This window comes from Garra rufa, chromosome 18 (assembly GCF_049309525.1).
Source record: "Garra rufa chromosome 18, GarRuf1.0, whole genome shotgun sequence".
Taxonomy (NCBI): Eukaryota; Metazoa; Chordata; class Actinopteri; order Cypriniformes; family Cyprinidae; genus Garra; species Garra rufa.
The window spans coordinates 31,816,058-31,841,919 of NC_133378.1; the positions used below are offsets into that span (position 1 = coordinate 31,816,058).

At 38.0% G+C, this 25,862-nt stretch overlaps 1 protein-coding gene across 1 annotated transcript in view; it reads left to right on the forward strand.

Moving 5' to 3' along the window:
* The first annotated feature begins 10,581 nt into the window (after nucleotides 1-10,581).
* The window catches only part of plxna1a (plexin A1a), a 275,583-nt gene continuing 260,302 nt past the window's right edge, over nucleotides 10,582-25,862 (forward strand). The window contains exon 1 of the mRNA XM_073822714.1: nucleotides 10,582-11,932. Coding sequence (XP_073678815.1) covers nucleotides 10,745-11,932 — 1,188 coding nt within the window. The 5' untranslated portion in view covers nucleotides 10,582-10,744. The remainder of the gene's footprint in view (nucleotides 11,933-25,862) is intronic.

Here is a 25,862-nt window from a genome sequence, read left to right on the forward strand (position 1 = left end):
CATTTTGTTTATTTCGCCATTTGAGTCCTGAAGTGCTGAACACCCAAAACCAGTTGTGAACCACTGCTTAATGTGCCATGCAAATCTAGTACCACTGTTTTTTTCTTCCCAGAATGCACCTGTTTAAATTGGGGTGCTCTTGAACCCGCTATATGAAGTTGTTGGTGGTTCGGGGGGCGAGGGAGGGGGCAGCTGTCATGGTGTCAGTGGGTCACACGCTAAGGAGTGACGCTATAAAAAGAGGACAGTGTTCTCCGATTTTGGCACATCCACAGTGCAACAGGCCTGCCGCACAATCACCTCCTCAGTGTCCTCTACTCCTGCAGACACCGGGCCCTCCCCGCTGCACGGCCATTAGTCAAACCCAAACAATACCCACCCTCAGGACGAGAGAGCGTGCTGTAGAGTTAAACAACCTGAATGGAGGCGGAGTGCGACTTTTGCTGGTCATTTAAACGGGGCAGGACTCGTTTGGCAGTATTAGATTAGCAATTAGCGATCAGTGAGAAGCAGAGCAAATGTTTTGTTTCTTGGCCTAGATGCTGCGCGTAAGATATCCCACACTGGTCTGTGTTTGTTTAACTTGGTATATGAATATTGCATCAAAATGGACTATTTAGTACCTTAATTACATAAAAAATTTATTTTTTGGTTGCCAGTGTTGCACCATGCTTAATTTAGTCAGGAATGAAAATGAGGCTGTGAGGGATAGAAGTACAGAGCGTTCGATGGATTGTACTGACTGTTCAGCTGACGAAACATCTTTCTGAAAAACCTTTCAGTAAACAAAAACTCCATGAGTTGTGAGAATTACACAGTGTTGAACCTCACAGCCTTGTTTTCATCAGTGTTAAAGGAGTAGTTCACTTTCAGAACAAAAATTTACAGATAATGTACTCACCCCCTTGTCATCCAAGATGTTCATGTCTTTCTTTCTTCAGTCGTAAGGAAATTGTTTTTTGAGGAAAACATTTTAGGATTTCTCTCCATATAATGGACTTCTATGGTGCCCCCGAGTTTGAACTTTCAAAACGCAGCTTCAAATGGCTCTAGAAAGAAGGGTCTTATCTTATCTAAAAAAAAAAAAATTACAATTTATATACTTTTTAACCTCAAATGTTCGTCTTGTCTAGCTCTGTGTGTACTCTGTTTAGAGATTATAAAGTATATAAATTGTAAATGTTTTTAGAAAATAACCGATCGTTTCGCTAGATAAGACCCTTCTTCCTCGGCTTGGATCATTTAGAGCTCTTTGAAGCTGCATTTAAACTGCATTTTGGAAGTTCAAACTCGGGGGCACCATAGAAGTCCATTATATGGAGAGAAATCCTGAAATGTTTTGCTCAAAAAACATAATTTCTTTACGACTGAAGAAAGAAAGACATGAACATCTGGGATGACAAGGGGGTGAGTACATTATCTGTAAATTTTTGTTCTGAAAGTAAACTACTCCTTTAAATTCAGTATGGTGTCTAACCTGATCAAGTTTAGGTACTAAAGTGTTAAATAGTTGTTCTTAGCACATTTCTGTCCAGTTGCTAGGGTGTTTTTTGCTTGCTCAAGTCAAGAGTCCACCAAGTTTCTATTGTGTTCTGTTATTTATGTTTGTTTTATTGTTTAGCATGTGAAAATTGATTAGCAAAGTTGTTTCCAAGTTAAGTTTTTTTTCTGTTTTAACTTTTGGTTAAATTAAAAATATTAATGAAAAAAGCATGTCTAATTAATTGTAATCATGAAATTTATTCAATTTAACAGAAATTCATTCAAAGTTGAAAAAAAAAATCACATTTTAAGGCCATATAAAATGTTTTTTCATTATTCAGTTTTATTTTTAGCAATTTCTGTTTTTCATTAATTTTGGTTTAATTAAATTTGAACAAGCAAAAGAATCTCTAAGTAGTTGATTTGATAAATTATGTATTATTTAATTTCTTTCAGAAATACTGTGTTTTATATATTTACATTTTTCTGGTAAAAAAAAAATTCTCTGGTAAATATTCCTTGTGAAATAATGTTTTAATTTTATTAGTAATAATACTATCATTACATTAAGTAAATATATTTCTGTCATTTTATTCTTGTTAAACCGAACTTTTATTTTGACGGGTTGCTGTGAGAAGCTTTATATCGAAGCCCATTTCTGCTACTGAATAAAAAAAAGTAATTGCGAATTTTTATCTCATAATTCTCCCTTTTTTTCCTCGCAATTGCGAGTTTACATCTTGCGATTCTGACTTTTTTAACGGTATTTTGATATAAACTAGCAATTGCGAGTTATAAAGTCAGAATTGTGAGATATAAACTTGCAGTTCTGAGAAATGAAGTCAGAATTGCGTGATATAAGCCTGCAAGTTGTAAAGTCAGAATTATATGTTTATATCGCACAATTCTGAATTTACAACTCTCATTTTCTCAGAATGATGTCATATAAACTCGCAATTGCATTTTATAAAGTCAGACAAACTTACAATTCTAAATTGTGAGTTTACATCTTGCATTTGTTACTTTATAACACGCAATTGTGAGATAAACTCGCAATTCTGAGAAAAGTCAGAATTGTGAGTCAAAAACTTTCAATTCAGAGAAAAAGTTACAATTCTGTGAAATAAAGTCAGAATTGCAAGATTTTCTCAGAATTGTGATATGAACTCGCAATTCTGTGAAAAAAAAGTCAGAATTGTGGGTTTTTATCTTGCAATTGTGACTATTTCTCGCAATTGTGAGTTTATGTTATGCAATTCTGAGGAAAAAAAGTCAGAATTGCGAGTTTGTATAACACACTGTTTATTCAGTGGTGGAAACAGGCCTCCATAACTTTATGACCATAGTTTTGTCCAAAAAAAAAACAAAAAACGGTAAAATGCTCATGAAGTGACTCAGAACAGTTTGTTTATATCTTACAATTCTAACTTTACAACTCACATTTTCTCAGAATGATGTCACATGAACTCGCAATTGCATTTCAAACATGTCAGACAAATGTCAGACAAACATCTTGCATTTGTTACTTTATAACATGCAATTGCGAGTTAAGTCAGAATTGTGAGATATAAACTCGCAATTCTGAGAAAAAAGTCAGAGTTGTGAGTCAAAAACTTCCAATTTAGAGAAATAAAGTCAGAATTGCAAGATTTTCTCAGAATTGTGAGTTTACATCTCACAATTGTTACTTTATAACACGAGTTAAGTCAGAATTGTGACAAACTTTCAATTCTGAGAAAAATTTCTCGCAATTGTGAGTTTACATTATGCTATTCTGAGGAAAAAAAGTCAGAATTGCGAGTTTGTATCACACGCTGTTTATTCATAACTTTGGTCCATAACTTTGACCATAGTTTTGTCAAAAGAATTGCTCATGAAGTGACTCTCAGAACAGTTCTAGAGATTATGTGTACTTATTACACGGCTCTTTGGAATGCTTGATTCTGATTGGTCAGTTGAGACATTTGCAGGTTTGTTCTTTTCAAATAATCACCGCTCCAAAGTAATAACGCATAGCCGGTACTACTTGTATGTTTAAAATCCCTCCGTGCCAACAAAGATTACCGTTTGGCGCCATCTTGTGACAAACACTGGACAACCACAATTAACAATGGAAAATTTCGACATTAATCTATTTAAATTGTCTTACTAACGTACATAGTTTGAATGTTAGTCACGTGGTACTATATCGTTTTGCGGAAGGATAAAAATGTTAATTTAAAACAAATATGCCAATAAAAGGTTTCAAATTCATATTCATGTCCAGTTTTTTTCCTTATGTGGCAAGTAGGCGTGTAATAAGCGGGATAATGTACAGGCAGCCTGTAGTTATCGCGAAATAAGCCCCTTCAGTGTGATACAAGACTGATCACACTGTCGGGGCTTATTTCTGTGATAACTACCGGCTGCCTGTACATTATCCCTTACATGTACTTATATATTGAGGCGGCAGAGACTGGAAACATGCACGCTTCAGTATGTGTGTAGTAAACAAAACAGTTCACACAGAGACACACAGAACATGCCGGATTCATATTTAAATAGTCTTTTTGCACTTAATATTCATACACTAGTCTTAGGTGATTTGGTTTAAGTGTACTGACCTCCTTTTGATTTGTTCATGCCAAATTTGGCAAATTCCATGATTATACAGTAAATTCCATTTTCATGACTGGATTCCGCGAATTAGTCCACGTTTTCCACATTGCGGAAATCTACCTAAAAATCTACTAACTGCATCTTTTAAAGTATAACCAGGGCTTAATTTGTGTCAGATTTCTCTGAAATCTGATCTGGCACCTCATTTGGTAAATCTCCCTCCTCAAGCGCCAATGAAGGACGTTCTATTTTTGAAAAATCTTAAGAAAATTGTGAATCTAGCCTCTGCCCTACATTATTTCCTTCTGATTATTCTGCCTCACTTGTTAAATGTGCTGCAGATGCAGTTTCTTGTCATCAACTCTCCCTGGAACAGTTATTATTTGGCTGTTTTTGCTTTTTAAAATATGTGTACATTAGGCCAAACTAAAGAACTGCAGAAATTGCAGTCCTTGGCGCCTTTTAACTACCATTGTTGCTGTCAGCTCTTTATTTCTGCTCTTCTCTCTGGCATGAAGGACTCTTTCCCATGGCCAGTCACTACGCTTACGGCCCACTGCGTCCCTTTAAATCTGTGATTTAGCATCGCCGCATTTACACTGAAGATTGGCTACCTAGACTGGAAGAAACTTGCGTTATATCATCTTTTTAACTCAGTGAGTTGAGATGTCGTTCCAAGACTGTGTTTTGCAAATCATTTCCCGTTGTCAACAAGTCATTGTTTCCTCTATCATCCCCCCGTGATCACAGTCACAGTGTATAGCTCTGCTAAAATATCACTTCCATTGGAGGTCTCGCTGGATTGAGGTTATTATTGCTTTTTTTAAATTGGAGGCTCAGTCGAGGCTGTCTGGTTTTAATATCTCGACTTAAATCAAAGTATACCAGTGCTGGTGTTGTCTAATATCATTGCAAATGTGTAGCATTTTGTGTTTTCAAGCAAATGTTTTTCTCACTGCTTATCTGTAAACATCTTCCAATGGTTTGGTTCTTGATGCATACTGTATGCCTGGCTTAACGGTAATAGTCTTTAAATATTTGTCCTGTACACATCTTTGCTTTGTGCATTAATTTTATTACACTAATCTGACATTAATTTGATTACATAAATTGGATTCATTATTATGGATTTACATTTATTATGCAGTCCAGAATCTGTTTTCATGTTTAGACACCTATTGTATGAGGGAAGGAGTAAAAGAGAGAGAGTGAGGACAGACAGGCAAAATGAATGAATGACAGACAGAAAGAATGAAGATTTTAAGACAGAAAGAGGCAGAACAACAAAAAAGCCTAGCCTGTGTGTGTTTGTGGATTAAGGCCTCTATGTATTGATGTATGTGAGTGTGTCTGCGTGCTTGTAATAGAAAGCAGATCCCGCTATGCAGAGCCTCTCTGGGTGGTTTAGTTGTGGCCATCACTGAGTCCTGCCTGCCTTCCACCCCACAATGCTCAGCGATGTGACCTCCATGTTAAAGAGGCGCTCTGTATAAATTTGCTTAAGTATGAGGTGCCGTTTTCATGGCTTGTGCTGTAATTTATGTGCCACAAGCAATAAATCATCGCGGATACCTTGGTCCCGCCAGCCATTTTCCGCGCCAGGCAGGTTTTGCTATCCTGAAGGTGCCATGCAACTCCCATACCTCCTCTAATTGATTCATCCAATTTCACCTTTATCCTTGATGTGGGCCTGTTTGGAGCAAGTGGGTGGGATGTCCTAATTGCTCTATCCCACGCAAATAGCATTGCGGTGAGGTGTTATGAATTGAAGCATGTGTACATATTTTGCTGCAGTTTCAGTTTATTCTAATGTCTTTGTTTTTTTGTTTGTTTCATTTGCTGAGATAAAGTGGACACTTGCATCTGCATTTAAGCAGCTTCTGCTGCCTCATTAGCATATCTTTGTCCCAGATAAGTCAAAACTCTGACGGCTTTGTTTTTATAGTCTGTAATGGGTCAGGTGCAGCACTGCTAAATCCAATTTTAAGTGTGTTGTGGAGTTATTTAGTTAGTTACTTGATTATTTATAGCCAATTTTTCCATGTTTTTTACTGTTGGGAATTTGCTTTGACAGTGTCCCTGTATCACAGAGCCAAAAAGCGCCTCGGAGTGCTGACTCTGAGTCAGTTGAGCTGAGAAGAGCTCAGCTGTGATGATCAATACAGAGGAGAGAAATTTGGACTCCTGTCAGCACACCACATTACACAGCAAATATAGTGAAACGGTATAAAGCTCAGAATAGCTGAAAATCCCGTTCAGACGTTCTTTCTGAGTGCCTCCAATTACTCCATTTTTATATTATTCTTTGGAATTGTTTGCCTATTTTATCTCCAATACTGCATATATTTGCAAAATGCATTGATATTTTAAACTGATCTGAATCACTTTTTCCCCCAACAATATCCAAATAAAAAGTCCTATGCATTCCTGTAGTTTAAACGGTAGAGCATGGCGCTAACAGTATGGTCATAAGTTTGATTCCCAGGCTATTTGGCTATTTTTTTACCTTTGAATTAATGTCAAGTTCTGTCATGAAACTCTACAGTAGGTGCAGGCTGAAGGGTCGTTATTGCAGACTGATGATATTCACGGTGTTAAACTACTTGGCACAAGCTGATTGGTTCATCTTGCATATGCAGCCAATAAGCTTGCTTCTTTACATTTAAATGGCTGGTTAGCATCCACAAGAGCTTTTTGCAGCGTGCCTTCAGAGTTGCTCTAAAACTAGGGATGGCAATTGATTCCAAAAATGATCGATTCCTCGATCGGAGGTGTTGGGAATCGAGAGTGGATTCCAAATCAAAGGGAATCATCTCCTCATTCAGAGCCGTTTTCAGTTCAACAAAGCATATCTCGGCTGCTACGTCAAACATCGCTGAAATGTCATGAAAATTAACTAAAGGAAAATGAGTCGGTACTGAACTAAGCTCGTCTGAGTTTAAGGAGGCAGCCTTCCATTTGTTTCTTGCTCGCCAATAGTGATTAGAAATCTGATTTGTTTCCACAAAAATAATCTTTAGAATACAGTCGTGGCCAAAAGTTTTGAGAATGACACAAATATTAGTTTTCACAAAGTTTGCTGCTAAACTGCTTTTAGATTTATGTTTCAGTTGTTTCTGTGATGTACTGAAATATAATTACAAGCACTTCATACGTTTCAAAGGCTTTTATCGACAATTACATGACATTTATGCAAAGAGTCAGTATTTGCAGTGTTGGCCCTTCTTTTTCAGGACCTCTGCAATTCGACTGGGCATGCTCTCAATCAACTTCTGGGCCAAATCCTGGCTGATAGCAACCCATTCTTTCATAATCACTTCTTGGAGTTTGTCAGAATTAGTGGGTTTTTGTTTGTCCACCTGCCTCTTGAGGATTGACCACAAGTTCTCAATGGGATTAAGATCTGGGGAGTTTCCAGGCCATGGACCCAAAATTTCAACGTTTTGGTCCCCGAGCCACTTAGTTATCACTTTTGCCTTATGGCACGGTGCTCCATCGTGCTGGAAAATGCATTGTTCTTCACCAAACTGTTGTTGGATTGTTGGAAGAAGTTGCTGTTGGAGGGTGTTTTGGTACCATTCTTTATTCATGGCTGTGTTTTTGGGCAAAATTGTGAGTGAGCCCACTCCCTTGGATAAGAAGCAACCCCACACATGAATGGTTTCAGGATGCTTTACTGTTGGCATGACACAGGACTGATGGTAGCGCTCACCTTTTCTTCTCCAGACAAGCCTTTTTCCAGATGCCCCAAACAATCGGAAAGAGGCTTCATCGGAGAATATGACTTTGCCCCAGTCCTCAGCAGTCCATTCGCCATACTTTTTGCAGAAAATCAATCTGTCCCTGATGGTTTTTTTTTTTTGGAGAGAAGTGGCTTCTTTGACGCCCTTCTTAACACCAGGCCATCTTCCAAAAGTCTTCGCCTCACTGTGCGTGCAGATGTGCTCACACCTGCCTGCTGCCATTCCTGAGCAAGCTCTGCACTGGTGGCACTCCGATCCCGCAGCTGAATCCTCTTTAGGAGACGATCCTGGCGCTTGCTTGACTTTCTTGGATGCCCTGAAGCCTTCTTAACAAGAATTGAACCTCTTTCCTTGAAGTTCTTGATGATCCTATAAATTGTTGATTTAGTTGCAATCTTAGTAGCCACAATATCCTTGCCTGTGAAGCCATTTTTATGCAACGCAATGATGGCTGCACGCATTTCTTTGCAGGTCACCATGGTTAACAATGGAAGAACAATGATTTCAAGCATCACCCTCCTTTTAACATGTCAAGTCTGCCATTCTAACCCAATCAGCCTGACATAATGATCTCCAGCCTTGTGCTCATCAACATTCTCACCTGAGTTAACAAGACGATTACTGAAATGATCTCAGCAGGTCCTTTAATGACAGCAATGAAATGCAGTGGAAAGTTTTTTTCGGGATTAAGTTAATTTTCATGGCAAAGAAGGACTATGCAATTCATCTGATCACTCTTCATAACATTCTGGAGTATATGCAAATTGCTATTATAAAAACTTAAGCAGCAACTTTTCCAATTTCCAATATTTATGTAATTCTCAAAACTTTTGGCCACGACTGTAGATCGTTTTAATGAACCAGTTCAAAAACGACTATTATTTTACAGTTGAAACGTCTTATGTTGTCCACAATTTTGAGCACTGCATGAGAGAATAGATCATGATGTGATTGAGGGTCTTGATCTTATTTTCGTCTTAAATAAATTGCAATTTTTTAAACCTTTCTATTAGCCAGTGATGTATCTGAAAGAAAACGCTGAGCACAGATCAGTGATCGAGAGCACAACTGATTGACAGATAAACCACAAACTCTTATATTAGTGTTGTTGTTAATGTTCTGGTTATTTTGTTTCAGTGTAGTTTGTTAATTTAGTGCAAATGTATTTTAGACACTTCATGTCTTGTACCATTCATGCAATAATGTCCACTGCTAAACTGTGGGCTATGACTAATTTCATGGACAATGCAGACACAATTACAATCAGAGCTACAGAAATGTATCGTCGTTTTTATATTATAAGCTTCATATTATGAGAAGGCTACTTTCTATGACCTTTATATCCTGCTGTCACTGCAAAATTAGGTACTTCCTATATATATATATACATATATATATATATTCGAAAACAACATCAATGGAATTATATCCCATCGATTCCAAAACCAGGATTTGGAATCGGACATTTCATAATCCAACAGCCCTATCTGAAAACCTCCACCTCCCCAGCTCCACCTGTATAGATCTGCTGTCTGTTATTATATATGCTACTTTTGCAGCAGCAGTATGTCTTAAATATTCACAGCACCATATCTGCGTGTGTATTGGCAAAGTTCCTGTACTTGCTTTGCAGCAGCAATAATCTACAACAAAAGCAAAAGCATGACCAAATACATTAACATTGTCAAATACATTACCATGCTATGATAGAAATACATTTCCCCCCTACTCAAATCATGTGTATCATATATCTAGTACAGTATATGATGTGTGTTGACGTGTGTGTTTTTGGCTGTATATGCATCTGCTCTTTCACACAGTTGTTTCATAGTTTGCGCATGACAGTCAGCACACAGTATGGCTCTCAGCACTGAGTGGTGAATGAGACCCAGAGGCAGTCTCCTCGCTCAATAGTCTTGTGAAGTGAGATAAATGTCATCTGAGATACAATGATGCTTCTGTTTTGAACACTGGAGAAGGTCACAGTAGCAGACAGTGCCTGCTGCTGGCTAGATGAGAGGCCTGAGATCGCCCTTGTTTAAGTGGCTTTGCACTCTGAGGATTTAGCTGGACACCCAGAGCTCCTCTTCATCGCCCATGATCACATGAATGTCATTAGACTTTCAATTAGAACAAATTTGATTGATTGTGTCTCTTTCCGCAGCACTGTGGTTGAGCCGAGAGGGCATGTTGTCTGTACTGTGGTATTTTAGAACCCGCGGTTCAAGGAAAGTGCTTTTGTTCTATGCGAGGTCAACTTGAATGCCTTCTCTGAGCAAGCGTGAGGAAAAGAGAGCGTTTATTGCTGACACTCTTGAGCTTATGGCATTCTTCAAGGTGAATTGGTAAACTAGTCTACAGTTATGGCATGGCTCACTCTTTCCTCATTTCTCTCCTCGTCTACTCTCTCCTGCTCTATTCTCTTCTCGTTTTGTGCCAGCTGAGTTGGCACAGACTGTGTGAAATATTTAAGGGCACAGCAGGTCTATCAGACGCGTTCTCAGTGTGGAATTTGTGGAGTGCACTGCTGTCTGCAAGCTTGACACACTCATTAAATGTTGTATAGGATTCCACCCAGGGCCCCACTGTAAGATATTTATGTTTATGTATTATGAGTTCTTTTTCTCTCGGGCAGGCAGAACTTTTAAGCTCCAGTCGAATCAATAGACAATGTTCTATTCTGTTTTTTCCAACACTCATGATGTGTTTTCCTATCCTTGCAGGGCTAGCGGCCATGGCGCTGCAGATGATGGTGTAGACGACAGCTCCGTGCAGAGAGAGAGAGCATAGAGGACACTGGGTCAATAAGTCGCTCTCCTCACCGTAGACTGACAGACGCTGTCCAGTTTTTTTCCAGGACCAGAATCAAAAAGGTGAACGGATCACCTGGTCTACCGCTTCCTCTCAGAAAGATACTAAAAATGCTGCCATATGGGAGGAGGCCCCTTCCTGCCTCTCTTTGTGAGGCATTCCTCCTCCTTTTCTTCCTCTCGTTCCTCCCTCAACATGGGGGGCTCGAGGTTAACCTCTCTTCCTTCCGGACCTTTACCCCACCAGAGGGAGGGCTTACGCATTTGGTCGTCCATAACAAAACGGGTGAAGTCTACGTCGGTGCTGTCAATTGGATCTACAAGCTGTCCAGCAACCTGACCAAGCTTCGAAGCCATGTTACCGGTCCCGTGGTGGATAACGAGAAATGTTACCCACCACCAGGCGTTCAGTCTTGCCCTCACGAGCTGTCACAGACTAGCAATGTCAACAAGTTGTTGCTTCTAGATTCAGGGCAGAACAGGCTCATTGCATGTGGAAGCACGTCACAGGGTATATGCCAGTTCCTCCGATTGGATGACCTCTTCAAACTGGGTGAGCCGCATCACCGCAAGGAGCACTACCTTTCAAGCGTGTCTGAGGCGGGCACTATGTCAGGAGTGGTTATCAGTGGAACCCAAGGTGAAGACAGCGGCAAATTGTTTGTAGGTACACCCATCGAAGGCAAATCAGAGTACTTCCCGACTCTCTCCAGTCGTAAGCTGATGGCTAATGAGGAGAATGCTGAAATGTTCAGCTTCGTCTACCAGGACGAGTTTGTCTCCTCACAGCTCAAGATTCCATCCGACACCCTTTCCAAGTTTCCCACCTTTGACATCTACTATGTCTATGGCTTCAGCAGCGAGCAGTTTATCTACTACCTAACTCTCCAACTGGACACCCAACTCACCTCGCCGGATGCCAGTGGTGAACAGTTCTTCACCTCCAAGATCGTCCGCCTCTGTGTGGATGACCCCAAGTTCTACTCCTATGTGGAGTTTCCTATTGGCTGTACCAAGGATGGTGTGGAATACCGATTGGTTCAAGACGCCTACCTCAGTCGGCCCGGTGCCAAGCTGGCACGATCACTGGGTATCTCTGAACAGGAAGAGGTGCTGTTTACCGTTTTTGCTCAGGGCCAAAAGAACCGGGCCAAGCCACCAAAAGAATCAGCTCTGTGCTTGTTCACACTAAGAAAAATCAAGGAAAAGATTAAGGAGAGGATCCAATCCTGCTATCGGGGTGAAGGAAAACTATCCCTGCCCTGGCTCCTCAACAAGGAACTGAATTGCATCAACTCGGTAAGTCTCACATACTAACTGTATTGTTATATTAACAGGCAAGATAACCAGGTGCACTGTTTATCTGTTTATTTTTTTAGTTCTGACTTGTTTGCAATGAATTCAGATACCTTAAGTCCATCAACCCAGTTCCAGTGTTGATGGGTGTTGTAGCAATCAATCAGTTCATTATGGAACGCATGTTATTTCCAGATCATTGGTGCGGCAAAGCAGTTGGGAATGTCTTGTCCGTGTGCATGGATGCAGGCCATGAGAATCTCACTGTTGTTTAACCTCCACTCTCAAATTAAGATTAACCAGCCTAGCTACATCATTAGCTCAGTTTTTGGGATTAGTGCCCTGTCACTCTCTTGCCTCACGTGTCCATTTCCTCAAGTGATAATTGATTTAAACTCTTAAACTTGTCCTGTATTTGTTGCCCAAGTCCTCTTGGGACCTTCATTCTGGTGTAAGAACAATGTGGACAGCCACAGAGTAGCTAGCGTGCAGGCATATAGCTTACTTGCTAATCAACAGCACTCTTATCTGTGCTTTCTACATCCAGCTTATTGTTGCAGTAAAGCAGTTGAGAATGTCTTGTCTATGAGCTCCATTAGCTCAGTTCATGGGTATAGCACCCAGTCACTATCTTGCCTCATGTGTCCATTTCCTCAAGTGATAATTTATTTAAACTCTTAAAGTTGTCCTATCTTTGTTTCCCAAGTCCTCTTGGGACCTTTGTTCTGGTGTCAGAACAATGTGGACAGCCACAGAGCGGCTAGCGTGCAGGCGCATAGCTTACTTGCTAATCAACAGCACTCTTAGCTATGCTCTCCACATCCAGATCATTAGTGTGGTAAAACAGTTGGGAATGTCTGTGTGCATAGATGCAGGCCTTGAGAATCTTACTGTTGTTTACCAGGGAAACCTCCACTCTCAAGTCAGATTAACTAGCCTAGCCACATTATTAACTTAGTTCATGGGATTAGCGCCCTGTCACTCTCTTGCCTCATGTGACCATTTCCTCAAGTGATAATTGATTTAAACTCTGAAAGTTGTCCTGTCTTTGTTGCCCAAGTTCTCTTGGGACCTTTGTTCTGGTGTCAGAACAATGTGGACAGCCGCAGAGCGGCTAGCGTGCAGGCGCATAGTTTATGTGCTAATCAACAGCACTCTTAGCTGCGCTCTCTACATAGGCCATCATAGGAAATAGCCAAGCCGGCAGTTCTACACCGAACACAATGCTCTAGCAAAGAATGAGGGGATTATTCCCAGAGAACAGCCCAAATCCTCCCTTCTATTATATGTGCAGCATGTTCCTGGGTGATTCGACTGTACTCAGACATACAAGAGGAACCACATTTTGGCTGATGGAGCGAGACTTGTGAGAGTAATAAAAAAATAGAAGGATTGAGCTGGTGATTATGAAAGAAAGGAAGATGAAGGAACGGGAGGCAGATAAGGATCGAGAAAGTGTGCCGACTTTGCTTCTCATGTAGTATTATGATATATTATGATGCGGTTTCACTGATGTAGTTATTGTTTCAGAATTGTTATGCCATGACACCTCATCTTCAGTATTTTGTCATAACACTAGTGGGTTATGAATTATTACATTTCTCCGACAACTTTTATTAAATGCCTCAAATGAGAAAACGTAATACTCGCTTCAGTTTATAACGGCAATATGTGATCTGATCAAACGGTTAGTGGCACATACATCAAAGCTCTAAAATTCAAACTAGACAGTAATTCATTTTACCATCCATCAAATGCTGAATCGTAATCACCTATCAGACTACATATCACAGTTAGAGAGACCTGCTGTTATTCAGCCGTCATAGACTCTCTTTCAAATGCAGGTTTGATTGAGACCTTATGTTATCTTTCTTCTTACTTATTGTATACTATTATTCATTAAAATAGTGCTTTTCATAAAGAAAATCGGTGAAATGAATAGCAAAATTGGACCACATTGATTATCATTGTTTGAAGAGACATTTTTCTAGATATCTTTTGTGTCCTATGAACGAAAGCATTGCTTATATGTTCAAAACTGCATGATAATGACAATAAATTACATTTCTGGTTAAACTATCCCCTGTTGCTCTGCCATAAAAATAGTCTATAAGACTACTTTTAATGTAATGTGTCCACACAAGCATGTGATGCATTACGAATTGGCTTCCAGCTCGTTTTGAAAATTACGTTTTTGTTCATTGCATAAAATGTAGGACCCTATGATTTCCGTAATGCGGAAAACGTGGACAGAATTGCGGCATCCAGTTATAAAAATGGAATTTACTGTATAACACAGAATGTCATCAATTTTTGGATAAATAAATAAAAAGTTAAATTACACTTAGTTAATTTACACCAAAATGAAAAAGCAAATGGATTAGTGTCTGTGAATATTAAGCTACAAAAACACTATTTAATTATGAATCCTGCATGTTCTGCTTGTCTGTCGCCTAAATATATGAGTACATAAACAATCTCTAGAACTGCTCTAAGTGTCACTTTGTCAAGCATTTTACCAATTCTTTCGAGATAAACATCATATCATATACAAACAGTAACTTAAAGGTCTTCACTGCAACCGCAAGCAAGCAAGATTTTTAAATAAAATGAATTAATTAGAGATGCTTTTGATTAATAAAATTGAATAAAACCATTAAAAATGAATGGAAATCACAGAATTTGGTAAAAATAAAATGTATTTCACAGGGCTTTAAAAATTACATTTTTGTTAAACTTTTAACAAATTACTGTGAAATTTTGTAAGTTTCATGATTTCGCTTTTTGATTAAAATATATTGATTAGTATAATTTACCATTAAAACAGAGTCTAAAAAAATTTTAACTGAAAAAAAAATTAAATGAAAAAACAGATTTTTAGGCCTTACTTTGGCTTACATGGTCTTAACAGTTGTCATTATAGTGCGTTATGGGTAGTGTAAACCATATGTTCTAATGCAGGTTTTGATGGTAGCGGCCACAGTGGTAGACTCCAAATAACTGACAGTGGCATTAATGATAATAACTGCTGCCATTATAATAACAGGCCTGGAGCAATCTGCCTTGGTAATGATGGCGGCACGGCTGGCTGAATTGGATGAAAAGATAACGCTCTGAGGGTCCTCCACCGGCAAGGAGCTTCCAGCTTATGAATAATTCACCCTCACTCACCTTGTGTTATTCATTTATAGCCCATCACAATCAGCGCATGATCAAAAATCCCTCTGCCTCCGCGCTCTGCTTACAAGCAATTAATGTTGTCATTTTCCAATCACAAAGCACACTTTCATAATTCAGAAGGCTTTGGGGGAGATACACGTGCCGTGCAGACGGACCAGAGCGGGAAAAATGACAAGAGATGTGTGCGATCGGACAAACAGACAGTAAGCGCTTTTGACGTCTTTCTTCTGCCCACCTGTCCCATTGCTCACGGTAAAGCTATGCATATATGTAAATGAGAAACCGTACATGATGGTGCTTGATTACCATCTGCGACACTGTGTTGCAATCCATCAAAAACACGTCAGCAGAGTCAAATAATAATTACACACAGACTTCTCCATTCTGCTTCTCATCCAGGCTGGCAGTGGTACTTTTCTCACTGTAATACATTTCTTTGGCCTTTTCTTTATAAAATAACTGACGTCTATAATGGACACTTTTGTTCATACACAGCAAGGGCCTCCAATATGATTCAATACCGCATTATGATGCAGCGTTTTGAGGCACCGGGCATTTGGGAGCTGAAGACTGAATTTGTACTTTGCTGCCAAAGTGCCCTATTCAGATGCTGATGTGAGTCTTTCTTATATTTTCAAACCTATTGATCTACAGGATATAGAGATTATTCTGCTGTATGGTGGCGTCTCTCCGTCTATTTCCACACGGCTTGCGTGCCAGACTTTCCTCTGAATTTCCGAATTTATGGTGGCTGTAACAACAGAGCAACTTTTAAAAGTTCCAGGTCACCTTCTGTGCCAGATGCAAGCTGGTTTCCAACCATCTGAATTGTGCCTGTAAAAAAAAAAAGCAAGAGTGGGGAAAAAGCAGAACAAAAACATATTAGCATTGCTAATGAGTTTTTCAGTCTGTCCACAGGTGATATTAATGAGCACAACAACTGCACACGATAACAACAAACAACAATACACACTCGTCACTTCCGTACTTGAAAACAGACTGCGACTCACTCTCTCGGGAAAACATGGCGTCATTATTGAACAACTTTTAGCTGATTTTTGTGTGCGCTGTTTAACTGATGAACGAAAATACACCAGGACCGACTCCTCACCCTTCGCTCCTTTGCATAATTACATTATCACTTATCTCGGTTGATCACTTGCCTGGTGATTTTGATTGCTAGCAGTTATCCTTCTAGTGTCTCAGACTGAAGGCGGGAAGATTTTCTGTCTTGTCTTTTAATCTCTGATGCCATTGAAAACTGAAAGACTTTGCGATTTAATCATGACATTGAATATAATTTGCTTGCTGTTGGTGTTCACTCCAGTTCTTTTTGACTCTCTGAGGAACTGCTCAATGAAATGAGAGAAGTGAACAAGTCCATGTGGGAGCTCTTCACGGAGGGGCAAAAAAGATATTGTACTGTATTACACTTTAATGGCTTCCCATCTGTGCCTCCTTCCCTGTAGGGTATTGATCAGAGATGACTGGATATTGAAAAATCATATAGATGAAACTATATCTCCCTCAATAGCCTAGGGGCTAATCATTTTTCCATAGTCTTATTTATTGTGCTTTGGAACACAGGTTTGAGATTAAGGGAATCCTCTGTAGATTTTTCTTCCTTAAAGGGGAAACAAAGAAGGAAAATTGACTGTAAATATCTGTTCTTTCTGAATTGGTGCACTGCACCACTATCATTTTTCATTTTCAGGGACCCAGAATGAGTACTGATGCTTTCTAGTATTTGCTGATATGATATAGGCCCAGTTGTAATCAGTTTTTATGGGGCCTATATGCTATTTATTTATTTAAAATATCAGAGCTTTTATATATTATAATTATGTACAGTTGAGGTCAAAAGTTTACATCCACCTTTCAGAATCTGCGAAATGTTAATTATTTTACCAAAATAAGAGGAATCATACAAAATGCATGTTATTGGTTATTTAGTAGGTCCCAAAAATTCTTTGGTTTTTCATCTTTTCACACTGAGGACAACTGAGGGACTCATATGCCATTATTACAAAAGGTTCAAACTGATGCTTCTGAAGGAAAAACGATGCATTAAGAGTCGGGGGTGAAAACTTTTGAACCGAATGAAAATGTGTACATTTCTCTAATTTTTCCTAAATATTATATATTTTTTTCAATTAGTACTGGCTTTCAGAAGCTATAGAAGATACTTACATGGTCCCAGAAGACAAAATAAGTTAAATTTACCCTGATCTTCAAATTCAAAAAGTTTTGATGCATTGCTTAATGCATTGTGTTTCCTTTTGAAGCATCTTCTGTAATAGTTGCATATGAGTCCCTCAGTTGTCCTCAGTGTGAAAGGATGGATCTCAAAATCATACAGTCATTGTTGGAAAGAGTAAAAGTACACAAAAAGTAATTTGTGGGATCTTAAGGAACAGTGAAGAACAGTGGGCAATTTAACTGTTCAGGACAAACAAGGGACTCATAAACAACTATCACTAAACAAAAAAAACTGTATTTTCAGTATTTATTTTCTTTTTATCTTTATTCGACAATGCTATGAAGAACCAACCAGAAAGAACTGGTTTACTGCTTTTTTATTGAGTACAAGTGCATGATCTTAGTTTTCAGTACTATAGTATTGTATAAAAGCATCCCTGTGTGGATGGTAGCATTGTGAATACACTTGTAATGGGTTGAAATGTGCATTTCCTGCTTCTTTGTAGCTTTAACATAAGCTATTCAGATCAAACAAGGCCTTGAGAGCGGCCAAATAAAGTGTAGACAACTGTATGAGCTCTCTGTGATGGTAATTTTAAATCAATAAGTCAGCCAGTTAACTGGGTAGTAAGAAAAATGACCCCCCCCCCCCTCCCCAGCCTTTCAGATGGCGACTATGTGTGTAGGTTGCAAATCTCTTAACAGGTCAGGCTTGGAGTGCTCCCCGTCTAATTGTCGGTGTAATTATTTATTGATGTGTGTTTGTGTGGGAGCCGCGTAGAGAGTGTGTGTGGGATGGTAGGTGGTTGTGATCAAGCGCGCAGTGTGTGTTTGTGGGTGTGCGCTTGTGTGCGGCGCTATTTGCCAGGCTGCGCGTGCAGCTGTATTTGTTGTTTCCTGTGGTGGTGGGCAATGGGATGGATCCAGAGAACATCAGTCTATTTCATATTCCACATAGGCTTTAAAAACAACCGCATACACAAGCTGGGAAAAGCCAGTTATACCTTCCCTGCTGAAAAAACCTGCTTGGATTTAACCAGCAGGCATTTGCAGGCTGGTTAGTTCTGGTTTGGTTCTGTTAAGATGGTCAACCATCACTTTTTCCATTGGTGTTTTTTGACCAAGTTTTGCTGGTTAAGCAAGTTAATAAGACACTTGTAATGAACATTAAGGTGTGTGCACACCAAAAGTGAATTGAAGTCTTTGTGCAAGTGGATTGCATACAAAGTCAATACAAAGATGCGAATAGACGCAAACTGTGTGATATTCGCCTCAGCCACGTCTTCCGAAAAATCGAAACATTTCAACACAAGTGGGAAATTTGCATCTTATTATCTCCAACATTATTGATGAGAGAAAGAAATGTTGTAATGTGCATTAAGACACTCCTCATTGTAAAAGTGGTGTGAAAAACATCCCGCGAGTAATCTAGAGTGAGTAACGCGAGGCGAATATTCGCTTCTAGATTACTTTAGATTTACCATTTTTTTTTGCCTTCAACCATGTTGGAGATGACTACTATTGCTGCTCTGTACCTGTTGTGGAAGTCCCAAATACTGTACGCTCTTTGCTGATTGGCTTGCATGACAACACGTCATGCCAATTTCCCGCTCGATTTACAATTTTGGTGAAATTTTGACACAGTTGAGGTGAATATCGCGCATTTTTTTGTCATCTGAGATGTCTGGCATGAACTTGTATTTATCTGCATCTTTGCATTTGCATTTTTATTTAATCTAATTGAGCAAATAATTAAAATTGCTTTTACTGCGCACACACCTTCACACAATGTGAATATTCGCTTCGATTTTGGTGACCAATAATTAAGTCATAAATTTAATTTTTTGTTGTTTGAGACCACTTTACTTGAAGCCTTTATTTACAATGCATTATAAAGGTACTCATAATGTATGTTGCATTATATCTTTTCTATAAAAAATTAACCAAAGATTAGTTACACCTGAAATTCATTGTTTGTCATGTGTTTTGATGAATTAACCTTTCTAAAGGTGTAACAAATAATATGTATTATTATGTTCTATAGTTGTGGTTACAATTATTCATCAAAACATGCATAAGGTGTATTACAAGAAATAAAGCATAAAAATATTTTTTGTGTTATAAATTCAAGTAAGATGCTACCAAAATATTTTCAATGCAGTCAATATTTTGGGCCATATTCTGTTATTATATTAAATTCGTAAAAGTCCGTTTTACTGAAATTGTGGCTAAATTGAGCTAAAATTACATTTTTCATTAGTATGTTTTAATTATTGCCATGAGGTGCATTTCCTTCATTTTTGGCTTCTTTAACATTTTCCTAAATAATGTTGTTGTACTTGAGCAACATTTTTAGCAAAACATAAACATATCTTATTGTCCATCTTTAGCTTAAGGTTTGAACAACTTATCAGTTAGCCATTGTCCTCTGATTGTAGTAGTAAGTTAGGTTTAGGTTTAGGTTAACATTGTCATACAGGAACAAGTCGTACTTCACAACCAAATTGGTATTTGCATTGTCTGAAAACCACAATCCCAAATTTTGTTGCTTTAGCTACTTAAAAAGTCTAAACATCAGCGCATACTGTGGTTTGACCAAGTGTGACATGGTTTTGGACCAGCTTCCTTGTTGGTTGTGGAAAAACATTCCTAACAACCAACAAGTTTGATTTATGCTTAAAGGATTAGTTCACTCCTGAATTAAAATTTCTGATAATTTACTCACTCCCATGTCATCCGAGATGTCTGTCTGTCTTCAGTTGAAAAGAAGTTAAGGTTTTTGAGGAGAACATTCCAAGATTTTTCTCCATAGTGTGGACTACAATGGGGATCAATGGGTTGAAGGTCCAAATTGCAGTTTTAGTGCAGCTTCAAAATGCTCTGCACGATCCCAGCTGAAGAATAAATGTCTTATTTAGCAAAATAATCAGTAATTTTCTAAGAAATAAAAAAGTATATACATTTATCCATAAATGCTCATATTGCACTAACTCTAGGATGCACGTTTATGACTTGGAAAGGTCATACACGGTAGTTCTTCATCCGTGTAATTTAGTTTAAAAAAGGTAGGATGGATGGAGAAAAATCCTGGAATTTTTTCCTCAGAAACCTTAAACGGAAGAAAGAAAGACATCTTAGATGACATGGGGGTGAATAAATTATCAGGAAATTTTAATTAAAGTGTGAACTAATCCTTTAAACAGAATTGTTATTAATTTTTGGGGTAGGTTAAGGTAAGATTTGAGACCATTTGACTAGAATGTTACATCACATACAGTGCTTGGCAACAATATGTCCACAGGTCTTTTCAGGAGCACCAGAGAACGACAACTCATCTTGATATTATGCAGTAAATAATGCTCAGCCATAATCTTGTGACTTGCTAAATCATTATGACTTATGGCCAACCACTTTTGGTAAGCAAACTTCAGAGCATAACTAGCATGACCTGGAAAGAAAGATGGTGAACCACTTTTGAAAGGACAAAGCCATTCCTCATTCCTGGCACCTCGACCCAATCTGGCGAGCCAATGGGAGTTTTGTGACACTCCGAAGAGGTCATGGTGGCTTTTAGAACTTTATTATTATGTTTTTTCCCCTCATCGTGAAGCTAGCTGTTGTCTGAGATGTTTCTAGCAGGCTTTCACGAGTCCAAATGTAATGAGGGGGTGTATGATTAGATGATGGAGCATTACTGGATGCTGAGGTCAGAGGTTCCAGGAAAACACCAAATGTTTTAGGTGCATAATGAAAATTGGATGTCCCTTATGGGTGCTGTCACAACCTTGCAACTTGTGTTTTTAAGAGGTGGATCCAGTGTAGTTAGACTGAAAAAATGCTCCTCGCTAATGGAAACCAACAGTTAGTGCTTCAAATGCCAAAATGACTGTGCTCTTTGTTCATGTGAGTGAGAAAGACACGGTTTGATTTTATTATGGTGCGTATTAAGGGCTTGTGTGTTTGAATAGACAATGTTTGTGAGTCAAGTACCTTCATCTGATGTTGGACATTTAAAGCCCTGATATTGCTCCTGGGAGACATTCGCTGATAACCATGATACAGTACATTTAGCAAATGAGCCTTTAGATGCAATTTGATTCTTTCATGGATATTTTCTACCAAACAGATGTTTATTATTTCCATTTTGCCACTAAAGAGAGCTTACCGGCTAGATCTGACTCGTAACGGCAGCAGACACAATGAAAAAACATTTTTGGACACATACGCCAGTTTTTTTTTTACTTTTTGATGCCAACAACCACTTCTGTGTACGTTGGGACCCCTTTATAAAATATAAAGATACAGTCAAACCAAATTATATTCAGACACCTTCAACACATTTCCACATTATCTTAGTTTATTCGTTATAATTTAGAAAATGGTAATAAAATATGACAAGAACTGGTGTCTGAATAATTTTTGGTTTGACTGTAGTTACATAAAGCACAGTTTAAGCATAAAAAAATCAATTATACAGTGAAGTTTCATGTTATGGTAGATTAGTAAACTGCCTTTTTGTATTTAAACTGTACTGAGGCTTAAAAACATATAATATATTATCTGGAAAATACCTATATTTTTTAAAAATTAAAAATAATATATATTTTTAAATATTCAAATATTATTATGTTTATGTTAAATGTATAAACCTGAAAGAACATTGTTTATTACTTTTCATAGAAAATATTCATGAATAAATAATGTTTTATTTTATTATAATTTTTTATTTTTTTGACCCCCGGGACCCCCGCACTCTAGTCTGACAAATACTAACTTAAGCCACACATGAAAATTTATGACTGTTTTTATGTTTATATGATGATAAAATCAAACCAATGGCAATTATTTGAAAGACCATGGCATTCATAATATATTTCACTAAATATACGGCAAAATAATCTTGGTAACTAAAATAAAGTTAAAAACATTTTTACTTTATGACAAGCTTACTTTATTTTATTTTATATATATATATATATATTAGTTCACCCAAAAATGAAAATTACCCCATGATTTACTCACCCTCAAGCCATCCTAGTTGTATATGACTTTCTTCTTTTAGATAAATAGATTCAAAGTTATATTAAAAAATGGCTCTTCCAAACTTAATAATGGAAGTGAATGGGTGTTGAGATTTTGAAGTCCAATAAAGTGTATCCATCTATCATAAAAAGTGCTCCACTTGGCTCCAGAGGTTTATAAAGGCCTTCTGAAGCGAATCGATGCATTTGTGTAAGACAAATAGCCATATTTAAAACTTTATAAACCATAATCTCTATCTTCCGCTACTGAAATGCAGATGGCGTAGGATGGATGCACTTTATTGGACTTCAAAAAATCAACAGCCATTCACTGCCATTATAAAGCTCGGTAGAGCCAGGACATTTTTTAATATAACTCTGATTGTATTCGTCTAAAAAAGAAAATCACATACACCTAGGATGACTTGAGGATTAATAAATCATGGGGTAATTTTCACTTTTGGTTGAACTATCCCTTTAATTTTAGATTTTTTTTTTAGTGTCCAGCATGTGATGAACTACCCCTGTGTTTCATTAAAAGTAATGGCAGAAATGGCTCAAAGCATAGTAAAATTGGTTTTGAGAAAGGTAGCATCTTTTTTGTAAGTCAGATAACTGTCCAAATGCAGTTTGGAGCCAATGTATTGTCTTGCAGTGGTCACCAGAGGCCATTTTTTAATGTCCTGTGTGGACTTACATTGCTTATCAGCATCAGGCATTTTAACAGCATGCTAAACATTATGTTAGCTTGTTCAGGGCTCTTTAGCATAGTGCTGTCGAAAGCTCACAGACGCCTCATGCTGAGTCTTGAAGTGCCGTTTGCAGCCTTGCGTCTTGAATGGGCGTCAAACAGCAGACCCATATTCTCTCAATGTTATGTTCCTGTTATGGCCTTGTTGTGGAGGAGAACGCGCCCAGCGGGGCCTCCAATGGCTACCATGAAGCCGCTGAATGGAAACTAATGAAATCGCTCATTGCTTTCTCATGTGCTCGCGCACAACAGAGATGTATCTCAGATCTCATTACTTCATAGCTGAATGTGAACATAGCTCCGCGGAGCTTTCGACGTTTTCAGACGGAAATGCTCCGCGCTCTTGGGAGAAAGTCTGTGTCTGCGCTGTAATTGGATTAGTGTTTATGGAATGCTTAATTTTAGATTATGTAGATTATAATCTGATGCTTTTGGTGGGACAACAATGTTAAAAGCCTCAGATCGGCTTCACAAGCTTAGGGATGATGAAACGCACACACTTGATGAAACATGACTCACAGCATATGGTTAACAGTCAAGAGCTTATTTAGACTAAATGTAATAGATGCATGTGTGAGAAAAAATGCATGAGACAATCAAAAGCATACATAAATGCGAAAAGATGTGAATTATAGGAAATTATATGTAAAATATCTCTTACTGTTATTTGTGGATTTGAGAAATGAATAAATCCTGTTGATTTAGTTCGGAGGACTCCAGGTTATGAATTTTGTATAAGAATTTTATGTATATGAGTTTAGCTGCAGTTAAAAACACTAGGGGAGAAATCGGTAATGTTTTGACACTGTTATGCATTATGGATATTAAATGGTTTTGGCATTTTAGTGTTTAAGTGTACCTTCAACCAGGGAGAACACAAATCGTAGCACTAGAATTTTAGTGATTTTAAATAAACTGCTTATACTGCAGTCTATGAATCTTGTGTAACTGTAAAAATTAAAAACCTACTAGCTTCCTTTTCAGTTAAGTATATATATATACAGTTGAGGTCAAAATTTTACATACACCTTGCCGAATCTGCAAAATGTAATTTTTTTTTAACCAAAATAAGAGGGATCATACAAAATGCATGTTATTTTTTATTTAGTACTGACCTGAGTAAGATACTTCACATGAAAGACATTTACATATAGTCCACAAGAAAAAATAATAGTTTCATTTATAAAAATGATCCCATTCAAAAGTTTACATACACTTGATTCTTTTTTTTTTTTTTTTTTTTTTTTTGTGATAGTTGTTAAAGAGTCCCTTGTTTGTCCACTGTACTTCAGAAAAATCCTTCAGGCCCCACAAATTCTTTGGTTTTGTAGCATTTATGTGTATTTGAAACCTTTCCAATAGGGCTGGGCGATATGGCAAAAATGTAATCTCGATCATTTTTTCCCATATTTAACGATATATATTTCAATATAAGCTGTGGATGTTGACAGCTTTAAAATGGGATCCCAACAATGACTAAAGCCACAAAAATTAAAGGGTTCATTAAATTACATTTTAAAGTATAGTTTATTAACAAAAAAAGATTACAGATTTGGCCTTAAAAATTAAAACAACTTACTAAAATAAATAAAAAAATAAAAGTTGTGACAGAGTATGGTAAATGAGAGTAAATGTACAAAATGTAAACATAAAATTATTGTAAAAACATAATTTGTAACACATTTATTTATTATTACTAACACAATTGTTTATTTTCTCTACTATAGGTCCAGCTATTTAAATTAGAGGCAACCACTGCATTTTGAAACAATTTTGAACTTTGTACTTTGACATGCACACGCACGCTGCACGCTGATTGGCTGTTGTCGCATATTTCTGCTGTGTGATTGGCTCTTAGATTAATCCATATCGAGCAAAAAATGTCTAGAGCTTATCATCGTTATTAACATAAATTTTATCGCTATTCGATATGATATCGTTTATCGGCCCAGCCCTACTTTCCAAAATAACTGTATGATGTTGAGATCCATCTTTTCACTCTGAGGGACAACTGAGGGACTGTTACAGAAGGTTCAAATGCTCAGTGATACTTCAGAAGGAAAAACGATGCATTAAAGGGATAGTTCACCCAAAAATGAAAATTTGATGTTTATATGCTTACCCCCAATGCATCCAAGATGTAGGTGACTTTGTTTCCTCAGAAAAACACAAACGAAGATTTTTAACGAAAACCGGTGCAGTCTGCCAGCCTTATCATGGACGTGGATGGGCACCAAACCTTTAAAAGTAAACAAAAACATGCACAGACAAACCCAAATTACACCCTGCAGCTCGTGACGATACATTGATGTCTTAAGACACGAAACGATCGTTTTTTGCGAGAAACTGAACAGTATTTATATCATTTTTTTACCTTTGATACACAGCGACGTCCATCTGTCATGAGCACGAGTTTGGCATCAGTCACGTCACATGTGCACGCGCTTCTGGCGTAGAATACGCAAACGCCATAAGGGGAAATCAGTGAAAAGTCCCGGATGAGTTTGCGCAAGCAAACGTAATCTTTTAGCTTTAAATCGGTTTAAACAATCAGGATAAGCGCAAGTTGTTACCATTTTGAATAGCCGCTATACCCACAATCTCTGTGCACTGTGTAAACAATGAGTGTCGTATACATGCGACAGATCGCTTCCGGCGTTTGCGTATTCTACGCTAGAGCGCGTGCACATGTGACGTAACTGATGCCAAACTCGTGCTCATGACAGATGGACGTGGCTGTGTATCAAAGGTAAAAAATGATATAAATACTGTTCAGTTTCTC